Here is a 14,389-nt window from a genome sequence, read left to right on the forward strand (position 1 = left end):
GCACAACTCCTTATGCTGTTACTTTAAAGATTAGAAGATAGTGATATCAAGTGGTCTTCTGGCAACAAAATATTCCATTTAAATGATATGACAAACAATTGAAATATGTTTCCATCATGGAAAGCAGAAACTACAATTGGGAGTTATCAACATTTTGTGAGCCAAAATATTCTCTGTAACTGTATTATTCTTGTTTCAACTGCAGTTGCCTTGGGTTTACATGAAAGTCTTTGATTGTGTCATGGTGGAATGTGAACATGTCATCCCATTCTGAATTTTCTTCTGCTTTAAGCAGTATGCCTTGGTATCTATGCAACATTTAGAAAAGTTTATGTCTAATGACACTCACATTAATGCCACCCACATGGAAGTCAGTTTTTAGCTTTCCATTTGTAACATTGGAAATTAGTGTAATTATATTTCTTCTATAAGAAGGTAGTGAAAACAATTAATAGTTATTCCTCTGGATGAAGGTGTTAAATTTTGCTTTGGTAATAACATATTCTTTCTTTTTTAATTACCAAAGACCCGCTTGCTAAATATAACAGTGGTCTTTGTTGCAACAGCTTCTTAATCTATGTGGCAAGCAATAAAAACTAACAATTTCAATTTTCTGTATTTTCATGGTGGTACAAAAACATGTGTTCTTACAGAATGGCTAATGACAATTTTGTAAATTGTAAAAATGGACAAGAAGCAAAGAAAACAGATTGTTGGGAATGAATGTAAATTCATTGCAGGAAAAAATCTAGTGAGAAATTTATATTAGACTGCAAGTGAAACTGTTGAACCTACAGGCATTTTAAGTGCTTTAGTTTATGTAAAATGGATGATGTCTCTGTAATAAATTGTATGTGGAAGTTATACAATTCCTTTCCTTCATGTAACAGTAAATATATCATCTGTAGGTTACAAGGAGATTACAGAGGCCTGTTCAAATTGTGACTGTATGTTTCCTGTGTGCTGAACTTGTAGCCCATAATGTATTTGGGCAAAATGCATTATTTAATAATGCTGTCAGTAACTCACACTATATAGCAAACGTCAAATGATTGGATTTTCACGAATAATAAGTTGAGAAAGATGTGAAAGGAAGCATTTGTGGCCTGTGTTAAGGTGATATCCCAGCATTTGCCTGGAGGAACTCAGAAAAATCATGAGAAGCTCACTCATGATAGCTAGTGCCCCAGTAAAGATTCAAACCATGCCCCTTCCGAGTACAAGCCAAAAATGTTATCTCTTAAGTCAAGGCTGTGCCATAGCTCAGGCAGTTAGTCACTTGTTTCCCACTGTGGCAACCCAGGTTTGAGCCTGGGTCAGGTCATATGGGATTTGTGGTGGACGAAATGTCACTGGGGTGTATTTTCACCAAGTGCTTCAGTTTCCCCTGCCAATCTTTATTCCACAAATTCCTCCACAGTCACCATCATCATCTAGATCTGGTACAATAGGCCAGTAGTGGCAGCAGTACCAAGTGGACTCAGTCTTACCCCACCAAGAATGATAATAATTGTAATCTCTTAAGTCAACTTGTTCAGTGTCTACACACCTGTAGGAGACAACACATAAAATGAAGGCTATACACACATAGCCAAAGAAGTTTCCTGTTTATAAAATAATCTCCCCATAATTTACAGTACATTAAGTTAATGGTGCTACAGAGATTCCAGCATCTTCTTGCAAGATCTTCATTCATATTATTAGCACACATAGGCTTATAATACAGTTATGAGACTGATGAAGTCTATAATGCGCCTATAGGAGTAGTAAACAACAGATGTAATTGACATCTTTTTCTGACTTCACCATAGCTGGAAGAAAGTCATGTGTAAAATGTGAGTATAAAATACTCGTACTTGTACAAGTATACGTGTGTTCCTAAGGGCTATCACTATGAAATGATTGATCACATGGAATTGTTGGTGTGAAACTTTGGAAGTCAGCCACAGGAACCAAAAAAAATACTTAAATCTGCACTGGAGAAGAAAGTCTCAGCCACATTTTAACATAACATTCCATGCAAATAGAAGATGATCCAAGCCCTTTTTGACCATCATCTATCACTCAAGAGAATTAATCTTTCGTGTTTATGGCGAAAGTAACAATGAATGATAGGTAATCAATATGTGTTTTATTTAGATGTTCTGAAACATCTAACAGATAGAAATTAACAAAAACTACTTGGGAAATGGGTATCAGGCTTGTGGATATTGCATCATAATGGTGCACAAACTCACTGATTTTTCTACATAATGAAATTCTTGATCAGACACAACATTTCATTTGTTGAAGAAAGCAGTCTTCTGGGATTTTGCACAGTGTATATGTTGTGTTAACCGACGTTTTGGAGGAACTTATCGCCTCCATCTTCACGGTAGAAGGAAAAATATAAGAAATNGGGGGGTTTTTAAGAGAACAGATGAGAGGCTTCCATGGCTTGCTGAGACAAAACCCCCCCTCTCTGTTCGTATTTTCGGGATGGAGTTCAATCTCAATGGCTTCCCTAATGATGCAATCCATATAGCGGGTCTTGGTGGCGAGGATGGAGGTATTCTGAAGCTGAATACGGTGTCCCAGATCGATGCTGTGTTCAGCTACGGCCGACTTGTGCGGATGTTCAAGACGGATGTGCTGCTGATGCTCCTTCAACCTCATGTCCACGGAGCGGCCTGTCTGCCCAATATAGACCTTGCTGCACTTGCATGGGATACTGTATACACCCGGTGTCCTTAGGCCCAGGCTATCTTTGACTGGCTGGAGCAAATTGGATATACATATACATGGTGCCAAATCCCAGAAAACTGCTTTCTTCATAGTCACTGCCATGAAAGCCTCAAACCTTACATTTCATTTGTTGATTCCAAAGGGTTCTAGTGGAAGAAACAGATACACTTTCTGAAACATAGTGTTCTCTAGTGATGATATCTGTTAAGTATACATCTTCAAAAACATCCAGCCTGTGGCTGTCTCACTGTCATATATGCTCTACTGGTAAAACATTGCATACTATTGAAAAGCTGATGAATATTATATGTAAATGAAATACATCCTTGCAATGCCACCCACAAAGGCTATATGTTTGAACTTTGCCTGTAAGGGCTATGGAACTTTATACACATATGGGTGATGATTTTTATAGATTTTGATGGGCACCATTTTCATCATACAAGAGCATTCTGAAAATCATACTTCAAGGATTGATCTGTGGAGATCAATTCTAGATTGGCAAGCACCTACCATGTTATAAATAGCATAACTCATTCATGGAATTATCATTGTTTTAAAATGCTTACACATTGGCATTCTCAAATTACTACTTTCATGTGATAGAGTAACTGTAGATGGGATTTGGATTGGTAATTGGATTTACTGAACTCTTTTAACACACAACTCATGACTACACTTTAGAAATTGCTGTCACACACAGACTAGTGTTCTCAGTCTGTTACAGTCTCTGCTAACCTTTGCTTGGTAGCGGCTTCCAATGGTGTACTTGCCCCTTCCTCTGGATTCCCAAACTATTCCCAGCCTCAGCTACTAGCTTCTCACAGCTATAGCTCACAACAACTGAATCACAGCAGTCCTCAAACTCACATTCACTCACTCACCAACCAATTCATCACTTCACTGACTGACTGAACTCACTCCTCACTAACTGTCTGCTTATAACATCTCAGCACAAACTGCACAGAAAACGCCGTTCCTTTGTTATTGTTTACAGGTTGTTGCCTGTAACATCCGTTGTCTAGTTGTCTGTTTCACGGTTGTTGCCTAGCAACAGGTATACATTCCAAATTATTAAAGAATTTAATGCATGTAAACATATGTTATGAAATGCAGTAAGATAATGGAACTATTTATGGCTTTTAGTCTTCTCTGTTACAATTTTGATTGAAATTTGTAAAAGATATAATATCATTGCACAGCTGAACTAAAATATTGCCCCTTTACAGGAGTTGTAAGTAAGGATGAAGTTGTCTTGGTACAATTTTTCATTTTACCTACACATCATTTATGTAAGTGCTCTCCTCAGTTCATATTGTAGTGAACCACTCAAAAGACATAGGTGTAAATGGGAAGAAAATATTAAAGTGTAACAAAGAACAATAGGATATGAAGAAGTGGATTGGATTTGACTGGCTCAGAGTATGGTTTTATGGCTGGCTTTTAATTACACAGTAATGACTATCTTAAACAGCTGAACAACATTTCAAGACCTGTACTTTGGAAATGGTCAGGTAGTATGCGAGAGGAAGATTTCTTGGCATCTATCATCATTGTTGCAGCATACAGAAACGTGGTAAAATGTATTCAGTAATAACTGAACAAACACTATATCTTCAGAAAAAATAGCATTCAAACAGCATTACTTGTGCTCAACTGACACTCCGGTTTATGTCTTGTTTCAGCTTCATGTAATTACTTCCTTGGTGCCTATTGTATCTTGGCACTAATTATGTTCTAATTACACTAACTTAATGTGTTTCCTGTGTTTTTTCTTCCTCTCTATCTATCTGTCTTCTTCGCTCACTCACTTTGCGGCTGCCCCCATAGATGCAGGCCTCTTCAGCCCTTCCTCAGCCATGCACCTGGTCAGCCAGTCACACCTTTTGCCACAAACAAACAAAAAACAGAAGAAATTATCAAAGTAAGTATCTGTGCTTTGTTCATGTTTGGTTGCAGTTGCTTTGATATCCTTTCAGCAGTAGCATTATTAATACACATGCCTATAGCAGAAATTTTATTTTTGGTTTTACTGTGCTTAACATGTATTGAATCAAATTCTGTGGTGACAGGATTCATATATTTTTCTTCAGCAGTATGAAGAAAGCATTGAAAATATTTTTTTAACAAATTCTATAGGAAATTTTGACCATATTTTTGCTTAAATATCTATGATGATATCAATAAAATGTTGTTCTTTCACGTTAAAGAGTTCAGCTCAAATCCTACATTAATTCTTGGCAGCTGCATCACAGTTTGTTTTCAAAATATAACTTATTATTTGTTACAAGGATAAAACATTTATAACATATATGGATTCCTGTCATTAGAGCATAGTTGCTTTATTTCCAGCTTTTGTAAAACCCTGTCTCACCCTTTTGTGATTTCATATAGATTAACCCTTAAGAATTTGGTGGTAAGGGCTCAGTAGAAGACAAGAAGTTCTGAGCAGAATTTATTAAACATCAAGTCTGTATACTGGTGCTAGCAGGAATTATAAATTACTGATTACACAGTTTAGAAATACAGTATATTTTTTTTTTCCATAATTTCCAGTAATACAGATTAAGTTCACATTATATTTGCAGATATAACCATAAAATTTTACACCATCATTGTGTTTATAATTTTGAATACATGCAATGTATTTTGCATGTGGCAGTGACTGTGAGGAATACTGTGTTCTGGGATGTGACACTGTAGAGGCTTGTGAAAAGTTCAGTGACTTTTGTAAATTTCTTCCAGATGACATGATGTCACATCACCTGAAGATAGTAGTCATCATTCTGTAAAATAAAAAAAAAAGTAAAGCTATCCTTGTAACAGGCCGTGAAGCCCCATAGGGTTGTGAGACGTTGAGGGTCCCACATTATCTAGACCTTCGGCTCAAAGATGGCGGTAAGGTTCTCAGCCTTACTCAGCGGCCACGCTTTACTCCCCATAAAAATTATTTAATTAATTCCTGGTACTCATTTCTGTTAGATGCTGAGTCGACTCCAGGGCCATAGTGTGGCTGGAAGGATTAGATCAATTGAAAAAATCCAATGACGTAATCGAGATTTGAACCGATGACCTTCCAGCCTGTAGCATAGTGTCTCAACCAACTATGCTACCACATGCCCCAGTCATCATTCTATACAGAACTTATAGGTGTATTTGTTATCTATCCCAGTATAAAATTTCACAAGCATGGCATCATTGATTTATTAGCTATCATTATCAAATGTGGAGCTAAATATAGATTTTAAAACGTGAGGTTTACATGGTGGTGAAAATTGTGAATATGGTCTTCTGGGCTATGACACCATATTTCATAGATGGTTACCAATATTTTGGAGGAACCTCCATGTTCAAGGACAAAATGACTTGTATGAACTAGGTAGAGACATTGTGATAATATTAAAATGAATCTTAAAACAACAAGTAGGGAGGGTGTGAATTGGATTCATCTGGCTCAGGACAGATATCAGTGGCTGATATTTTTGAACATGGTAATGAATGTTTGAGTTCCACAGAAGATGTCTCTAATTATTAATATGCAAAGAAATATTTAAAACAATGGTTCTGAGTATATTCATGACCAATGGTCATGCCATAATTCAAGCAGTTAGTTGCTGGCTTCCCACCACGGCGGCCCTGGTTCGATCCCGGGTCTGGTCAAGTGGGATTTGTGGTGGACAAAGTGGCTCTGGGGCAGGTTTTCTCCGGGTACATTGGTTTCCCCTGCCAATCTTTCATTCCACCAATTGCTCCACAATCACCCTCACCTATCATCTGGGGCTGGTACAATAGGCCAGAAGTGGCTGCAGTACAAGGGACTTAGTCCCACCCCACTAGCAATAAAAAAAATCATGACCAAACTTCATATAAAATTTTATATGTCCATTTTGAGTGATCATTAATTACTGCCATCAAACATGACCACTGCATTGTTTTACATTCTTAAAAAATCCTAAAAAACAGGTACCTCATTTTTTAAGATATGTTATCACATAACGTTTCAGGATCCTATGCTAATATACTAGGAGTGGCACTCAAACTGCACCAAAGATAAAGCAAGATATCTGTGATTAATACAAACCCAGCTAGTTGAAGTGATAACTTGTCTGATTGGTATGTGGTGAGAATGCAGTTCAGATACTGCCTGAGTACTGTTTATTTTGACTTAGATCTGTAATATTTTCCTTAGTTCTTGAAGACAAATATCAAGGGATAGTGAAGCACTACAGCTTATCCCTCAGATGTGCAAATCAGTTATGCTGCTTACATAACTAAATTTTGCACAAAGAAAACTTTTTCATGTTTCACAGTTATTTATAAATATGGTTCTCCTTGAAAGATTTTTGGTACATACCTCTAACTTTTAATGTCTACATTAATTAGTTTATCAGCATTTTTGTGTAAATGATGAGCCAACATACTACACTAAAGAGGGTATACTTGAACATACTTAAATTTCCATACACTTGATGAAAGCTGTTTTCATTTTTGCCAGCTTACAAGAGGTATAATGTAAAGCCAAAAGCAGATTAATACCAGTATCATAATACACGTTGTATGGGGAATTTCACGGATTTTTACTACATGTTGTACTTGTTTATTTTGTGTGTCTGTCTGCCTCTTGTTTTAATCAATTAATTACTAGGGGTTGAAGAAAATTACATAATGAGGAGCTTTATAAATTGTACTCTTGACCAAATATAATTGGAGTGATCAGGTTCAAGAAGGATGAGATGGGCTGGACATGTAGTAAGCAAGGGAGTGACTAGATATGCATATGGGGTTTTTGCAGAAAGCCAGAAGGAAAGAGATCACTAGGAAGACCTAGACATATGTTGGAGAATAATATTAAAATGGATTTTGGAGTAGTATGATGGGATGATATGGACTAGATTCTTCTGGATCAGGATAGGGACTAGTGGAGGGCTCTTTTGAACATGGTAATGAAACTTTGGGTTCCATAAAATGTTGGGAAATTCTTGAGTAGCCTGTCAATTGGTGGCTTCTCAACAATGGCTGAGCTCCATGGAGTTAGTCAACCAGTTATTATTTTGTTGAAAATAAGTTATCTGATTTTTAAAATTATTTTCTTGCAGACCTTGGAGAAGGCGTAAAGCATGGTCAAATCAGTGGCGTCAACATAGACGACATTTCCGACAGTACTACCAGCAGCAGTATCAGCAGCAGCAATAGACGCTCTGGCAATCATGGCAGCTATAATCTCAATATTATGAGTAATAGAAGAGCATCACACAGTACACCAAGACATACCATCTGACCTCTGTTCATGTGAACACAGGATAGTGGAAGCTTTTCACCACCCATGGAATATCATTAACTCTAGTTCATACAACATCACCTTACACTACACTTAGGTCATGCTGAAATGGCAGACTGTTTATTTGTTATTAGAGCCCCTTCTTGCATTTATGATCACTCTGAATTTTTACATTTTGAGAGGTTATTCTTGTGTCTGTATATTTTGCACAGCATAAGCCTGCAAGTTCAGCTTGTTCTGGTCATGTTATCCCTACTGAAAATAAAGACTGAAGCAGAGCATACTTTTGTTATCAAAAGCTTTGACCACAGAATATGTTCTTCATAAATTCTGGCCTATCAACCATAGTCATTTTATTATAAATCACCAGTTTGGCTATAACAATGTAGCCTTAATATTGAAATATTTTCCACCCCACTCTAATGTATAAGAGAGGACCTGAGTCATTTTGGCCATTCAGCCTTCATATATATCTGCATTACATTTGAGTGGAACAAAAAAGTATGGTAGTCAATAAAGTGTTGTTTTGAGTACTGAGTTTTTTTTTGCAAACTTTCATAAGGGGTTGCCAGTTTTAGGTTTGTTTTTCTCATATTGTATGTATTGCCTCTTTTAAGTACTAGAGTAACTGGTGACACTTCTTTTAGAAGTATTTCTGTTCTTTGAATCTTATTTTTTGGCTGGTCTCTTTGACTTACACCTGGTTCCAATAAATTCTGTTTCAGCTTTAAAAATTCTTATTTAAATTCAAATTATTTCACTGTGCCTTAGACTTCAAATTAATTTTTCACACCTAAGGCAACACTACACATATGAATAAATCAAATCACACTTTTGAAGCAAGAATGTTGAAAATAACGCATAACAAAGAACAGTTATCCTTAGGCTTAATTAATTAAGCACCATGCCATGAAAACATATGGGGAAGTGTGGGTATTGCTCCACGATTCTTGATCTCTGCACTAGATGGAGGTGAGTGGTCAGCTTCACTCCCTGACCGCTTAACCTCCCACCAAGGAAGATAACCCCCTGTTATCCATCAGATAGGTGGCTGGGTGGGCCCCAGAGCCGGTTTGAACACTTTGGAATAGAGAACACTATCTTTCCTCTGACAGGAAATGAACCCTGGCTGTCCAGCCCATAGCCCGTCACCATACCGACAGAGTTATCATGGCTTAATGTATAATTATGTAACTGAATTAAACACCCATAACTTGGTCCTTCCTAACAAAATTTGACAATTAAATATATATGACATTGTCATACTTATTTTCAAAGTACCAATACATTTGCTTCAGAAGATGCTTGCAGTTCATTTAAAAAAGAAAGACGAGCTGGAAGGAAGCACTGAAAGTGATCCATTATGTCACTGTTCTCAGCTTGTGTGACTGGCCAAGGAAATTTAAATAACTATAGTTTGTTTAATTAATGAAATACTTTGAGATTGCTTGGTTTCAGACTTAATATGCTGAATGAGAAATGTGGATTGAATTAAGCAAGACTGGAGGGAGGATATTTCCTTGTATCACATCACTACAGGTACTTCAGATTCTCAAGAGTCTCTTACATTCAGGATTGCTGGTTTTTTAACTTTGTCCATTATCTGGTATTCTAAAAAAACATAAAATAACACGTTCCAGAAACTGGTCCAGTGATTGAATGTAGCTCTTTCTAACGGACCGAACAAAGCAGGTATTTAACATCCATTATTTATCGTCCATCACTATTGCAACACTCTTCCATTCACCATTCAATTTTAGTTTAACATTATACACCTTAACACTACATGTTTACTAGTTGTCTTGACTAGTAACGACAACATCACACGCTGTGGAGGAAACACGCAAACCAGGGGCATATGGAAATCATAACTGAAAAGTAGGCTACAAAGGTGAGGGGCAAGCTACTGAGACAAAACACCCTGGACAGACATACATTTATGAAAATGGACGACACCCCATGTGAGGTGAAATAATATGCACCAAAATAACGTGGGTATAATAGAAACTTTAAAGGATTTTATCTGGTTTTACCTTGAAAAGAGGACTACAGCATGTGATTTTAACATGAACTAAGACCGTGTAGCAGTTTTAACGTAATTTAATAAAATATTTGTAACATATCAAGACACCTGAAGATGGCCATTTGTGGCCAAAACATGTAGTGTCAAGGTATATAATGTTAAACTAAAAATTGAGTGGTGAATGGAAGAGTGTTGCAATATTGACGGATGATAAATAACGGACGTTAAGTTGAACAATTGCAATGGAATGCTGGAATACAGAATCATAAAGAGCAGGTATTTCCCACCTATCACCTGAGGATGGAAACAGGTCTTGTTTCTGAAATGTTATATTCTTTTGTGTTCTTTAGCATACCAGACATTGGACAAAGCCCAACAACTCAGTATTCCTGACTTCACTACTTGTTTTGAACCAATTTGATTTTTCTGGTTTGTACCACTACGTTAGCTGCACTATTTCTAAAAATATTTTGAGAAGACTGTAAATACCACAAAGCACAACATATAAATTCGTCTACAACCCAGTAAAAATATTAATGTGTAAGTCAATGTAAATGCATGAATATAACATAAAACCTAATTCAACACAAAACAATAAGATTATATGTTGTAAAGCACTTGATATTGTTTCAAAACTTGAGTGTCTGTGGACAACAGTGGCAATCAACTTTGGTCCTGAAGCTGGCACCATGTTCCTTGAAAACGTTGGTAACCACCTAACCCCTTTCTGAAACAAATAAAAATGAGGTTCTTGATGAAATTAGGACAAGAATAAGTTCTGGAAGTGCTTGTTGTTATTCACTTCATGGTCTTTCCCTTCCTAAATATTAAGATCAGGTTACAGAAAACAATAATTTTGCTATGAAGTCTTGTTGGGTGATCAGCCATGTCAGTACGGAGTAATTTCCATTATTTTGAAAAGTTTTTCTGTCTCCTTTATTAGATTAGTCCTAGCAGCCAATTGTACTATGAGAAAACTTCATTGCATTCATGTGCAGTTTCAGGTTCACACAGCAATGATGATCTGAGATGTGATGCCATGTAGTCTGGTAGAAATTACTGATTTTTGGAGGTATTGCCTCTTTCTTCGGGGTTGAAGAGAATGCCAAGCAAGAAGCAAACAGAATATCCTGATTAAATAATTCTGCCACTTATTTTGTATGGATGTGTAATTTGGTCTCATACTTTATAGGAAGAGCATAAATTATAGTGGTTTGAAAAGAAAATGCTCAGGAAGATAACATAATAACGTAGATGAAGTCACTTCATTACTCCAAAATAGAATATTACTGGCAGTTAAAAAATTAAAATTAAAAATTAAAAAAGTGTACTACGCTCTTCTGGAATTTGACATGTACACCATACTGACTTCTGGGTCAACATACTGCCTCCATCTTTTTTTAGGTTTGAGGTGGATATAGTATGTTCCTCTGAAATGTCAATAAACTTCCACCAGACTACATGTTGTCACCCTCCACAAGACAGTACTCTTCAACCACCACGGGAACCTCATATGTCACAGACAGGCTTACTTTTGATGCACTGAGGTTTCAGGTACATGAAATAAAGTATGTATAGACATTAAAATTGAAATGTGAATCAAATTTCAACCTTCATAAAGTCCAGGCAAAGCTTCTAGATAGCAGATAATATTCAGGAAATGTTTAGTAAATTAGTGTGATATAATGGCATGTTGTGCAGTTTGATATTGCAATGAAACAATGAATAGCAATCTTAACATTCACCACTGTGAGAACATCAAATCTCATACAACTAAAGAGACTTGTTCCAGTTCTATATCTCAGTTAATTAGATCAGGTATAAACTTTTAAATAGTGGTTAGAATTACTTAAATTTGAATTAATTATGTTATTAGTCTATTCAGTTAAACAAGACTGTTAAACAATTCTCAAATTTTGAAACTGTCAGGAAAATGAGGCTTTGCAGGAGAAGAAATAACTGACATTTAATGACCAAGTTGCTACAAATTACTCCTATTGGTATTTGGATGTTGGGTCCAGTAGTATGGAGAGACAGTCATATAAATTTCTATAACAAATATTTGTTGCTCTTAGAAGAGTATACAGATGAGCAGGCAGGCAGAATGTGTGGTAACTAGTGTGGTGTTGTGGGCCCTGAAAAGGGCCGTACCTCTAAGGCAGGGTGTGCCCCATAAATGCCAGTGAAACTCTGGCTGCAGCACACTGGGACATCAATCTTCCTTGCTTTGGCAGCCAGGTGACTGCAAGCCGGCCAGTCTTCTTTGTGTCAGAGGCCAGATGACAGTGAGCCAACCGATCTTCTCTGCATTGGCAGCCAGGTAACTGTAAGCTGGCTGATCCTCCTTGTGTTGGTGGCCAGGTGATTGTGAGCCAGCCCGTCTTCCTTGCATTGGCTGATGATGTTGCTGCTATGAGACTCACCGTTACTGTCTGCACTTCAGAGAAGCTGTCACAATGCACACATAGCTGCGACTGACTAGCATGCAGGAGGTCCGCACCTTTATACACTGTCACTAGCGGCGTCCAACCCAATGGCTGTTGGAGTTTCTGTGGTCTGCACTGAGTGGCTAGTGCTTGCTTCAATGTGGGAGGCTCCCACAGGTATTAATAAATATATTAATTAAAAATGGGCTGGAATTTAAGAACAGTGAGTGTATTCATTTCTGTTAGCACAACTTCTGTATAGATATATTGTAGCATCCTGTTGCACATCACTTATTTATTCCTGTTAGCCATCTCAAAACATTCATAACAACCATACATGACACAATAAGAGGAACTACCCATCACCATAAGACATGGGCACACAAACGATGGCACATGGCAGCACAGCAGTTTCAACAGCAATTATAGAAACACTGAAGAAGACCAATATTGGTTGAAATATGTAGTGTGCATACATCAGTGATGTAGAAGAGATTTTAATATTTAAAACTTCTAAAAGCTTCAAAGAGCAAGTTACATGTGCAACGGCTAACAGGAATAAACGTAGTACCTGACTCAGTTGTATTATGAATGTCTATATAGGACTGGAATACTTTATTCTCCTAACTGTATACTTTGGAACACAAATGAAGAGAAGAATATAGATCACCTCCTTAAATATAATACGTAATCAGGAGAGAAAAATATTGTACAAAAATATTACCAGGATGCTGACTAAAACTAAGCAAATTCATGGAGCTGCATTTTATGGAACCTGATGGTTTATTACCATGTTCTCAAGGGCCCTCCACTGGCCCTATCCTGAGCTAGATCGACCCAGTCCATACCACACCAACCTGTCTCTCTAAGATCCATCTTAATATTGTGTACCCACCTACATCTTTGTCTTCCACGTGGTCTCTTTCCTTCTGACTTTCCCACCAATATTCTATATGCATCCCTCTTCCCCCTCATTCGTGCTACATGCCCTGCCAACCTCATCCTCTTTGACTTGATGATTCTAATTATACTTTGCAAAGAGTACAAGTTATGAAGCTCCTCATTATGCAGTTTTCTCCAACCTCCCATCACTTCATTTCTCTTCAATCCAAATATTCTCCTCAGCACCCTGTTCTCAAACATCCTGTCTATTCTGCCATGTTTGAATTTTCCTCTAGCGCATGAATACCAGAAGTGAACATAGAATCTACTAACTCTTTATGAATGATGTAATGGCATGCATCATGAGCTGGGGAAGAAGTAGTGGTGTTCGTTGGCTGACCCAAGAATGGTTTATTGATACCAGCAATTCTGATAAAAGAACAAGTCACCCTTTTGGAGCACACAAATTGCAGTTTGCACGTATGCAGTGTTTAGGCAGAAAATCCGTTTTTACACATTTTTTACAACATGAATTCTCAAGAATTATGTAAAACATAGTTCTGGCAAGTCAGCAAGTCTGTAAAATTAAAAACGTATCTGCAACGGGTTTAATATTTAGCGAATATTTTCATGACTGTCGCTTGCCTAAACTACAACTGCAGCCTACTGTAGGTGTAGACAGGTTATACAACTATTTAGGTTCCCGTGGTCACCATACAACTTGATGGAAACCTAACAATGTGTAGACCTACATTTTTAACGACTGTATAGGAACACCTTGTAGTTTACTGTAGGTAAAAGATAAAGTTGTCTCTGTGCTTAACTGACTAAACACTATGCCATGGCATATGGGGGTGTGGATATTCATTCATTCGTTCATTCATTCATTCATTCATTCATTCATCAGTAATCTGTCAGATGACAGGTCCACAGTCTCTTCCAAAACAGTTCCTCCACTTAATGCGATCTAGAGCTTTCTCCTTCAAATGAGAATATCCTCTTCTGTCCCCAAGGTCATCCAGCATCTTCTTACATCTTCTTCCTCGTCTTCTGGTC

General features: G+C 37.2%; 1 protein-coding gene across 5 annotated transcripts in view; it reads left to right on the plus strand.

The window, feature by feature from the left end:
* Positions 1–8,742, plus strand: part of LOC111866186 (extracellular sulfatase SULF-1 homolog) — a 245,366-nt gene extending 236,624 nt beyond the window's left edge. For 4 of the 5 annotated variants that reach the window (XM_023854888.2, XM_023854884.2, XM_023854885.2 and 1 more), the window contains 2 exons: positions 4,555–4,648; positions 7,821–8,003. In XM_023854888.2, the coding sequence (XP_023710656.1) occupies positions 4,555–4,648; positions 7,821–7,917 (191 nt within the window). In that variant the 3' untranslated portion in view covers positions 7,918–8,003. Of the gene's footprint in view, positions 1–4,554; positions 4,649–7,820 lie in introns of all 5 variants that reach the window. The other variant, XM_023854887.2, reaches the window with a different exon arrangement.
* The last annotated feature ends 5,647 nt before the right edge of the window (positions 8,743–14,389 follow it).

Source organism: Cryptotermes secundus, unplaced genomic scaffold, assembly GCF_002891405.2.
Source record: "Cryptotermes secundus unplaced genomic scaffold, Csec_1.0 scaffold599, whole genome shotgun sequence".
NCBI lineage: Eukaryota > Metazoa > Arthropoda > Insecta > Blattodea > Kalotermitidae > Cryptotermes > Cryptotermes secundus.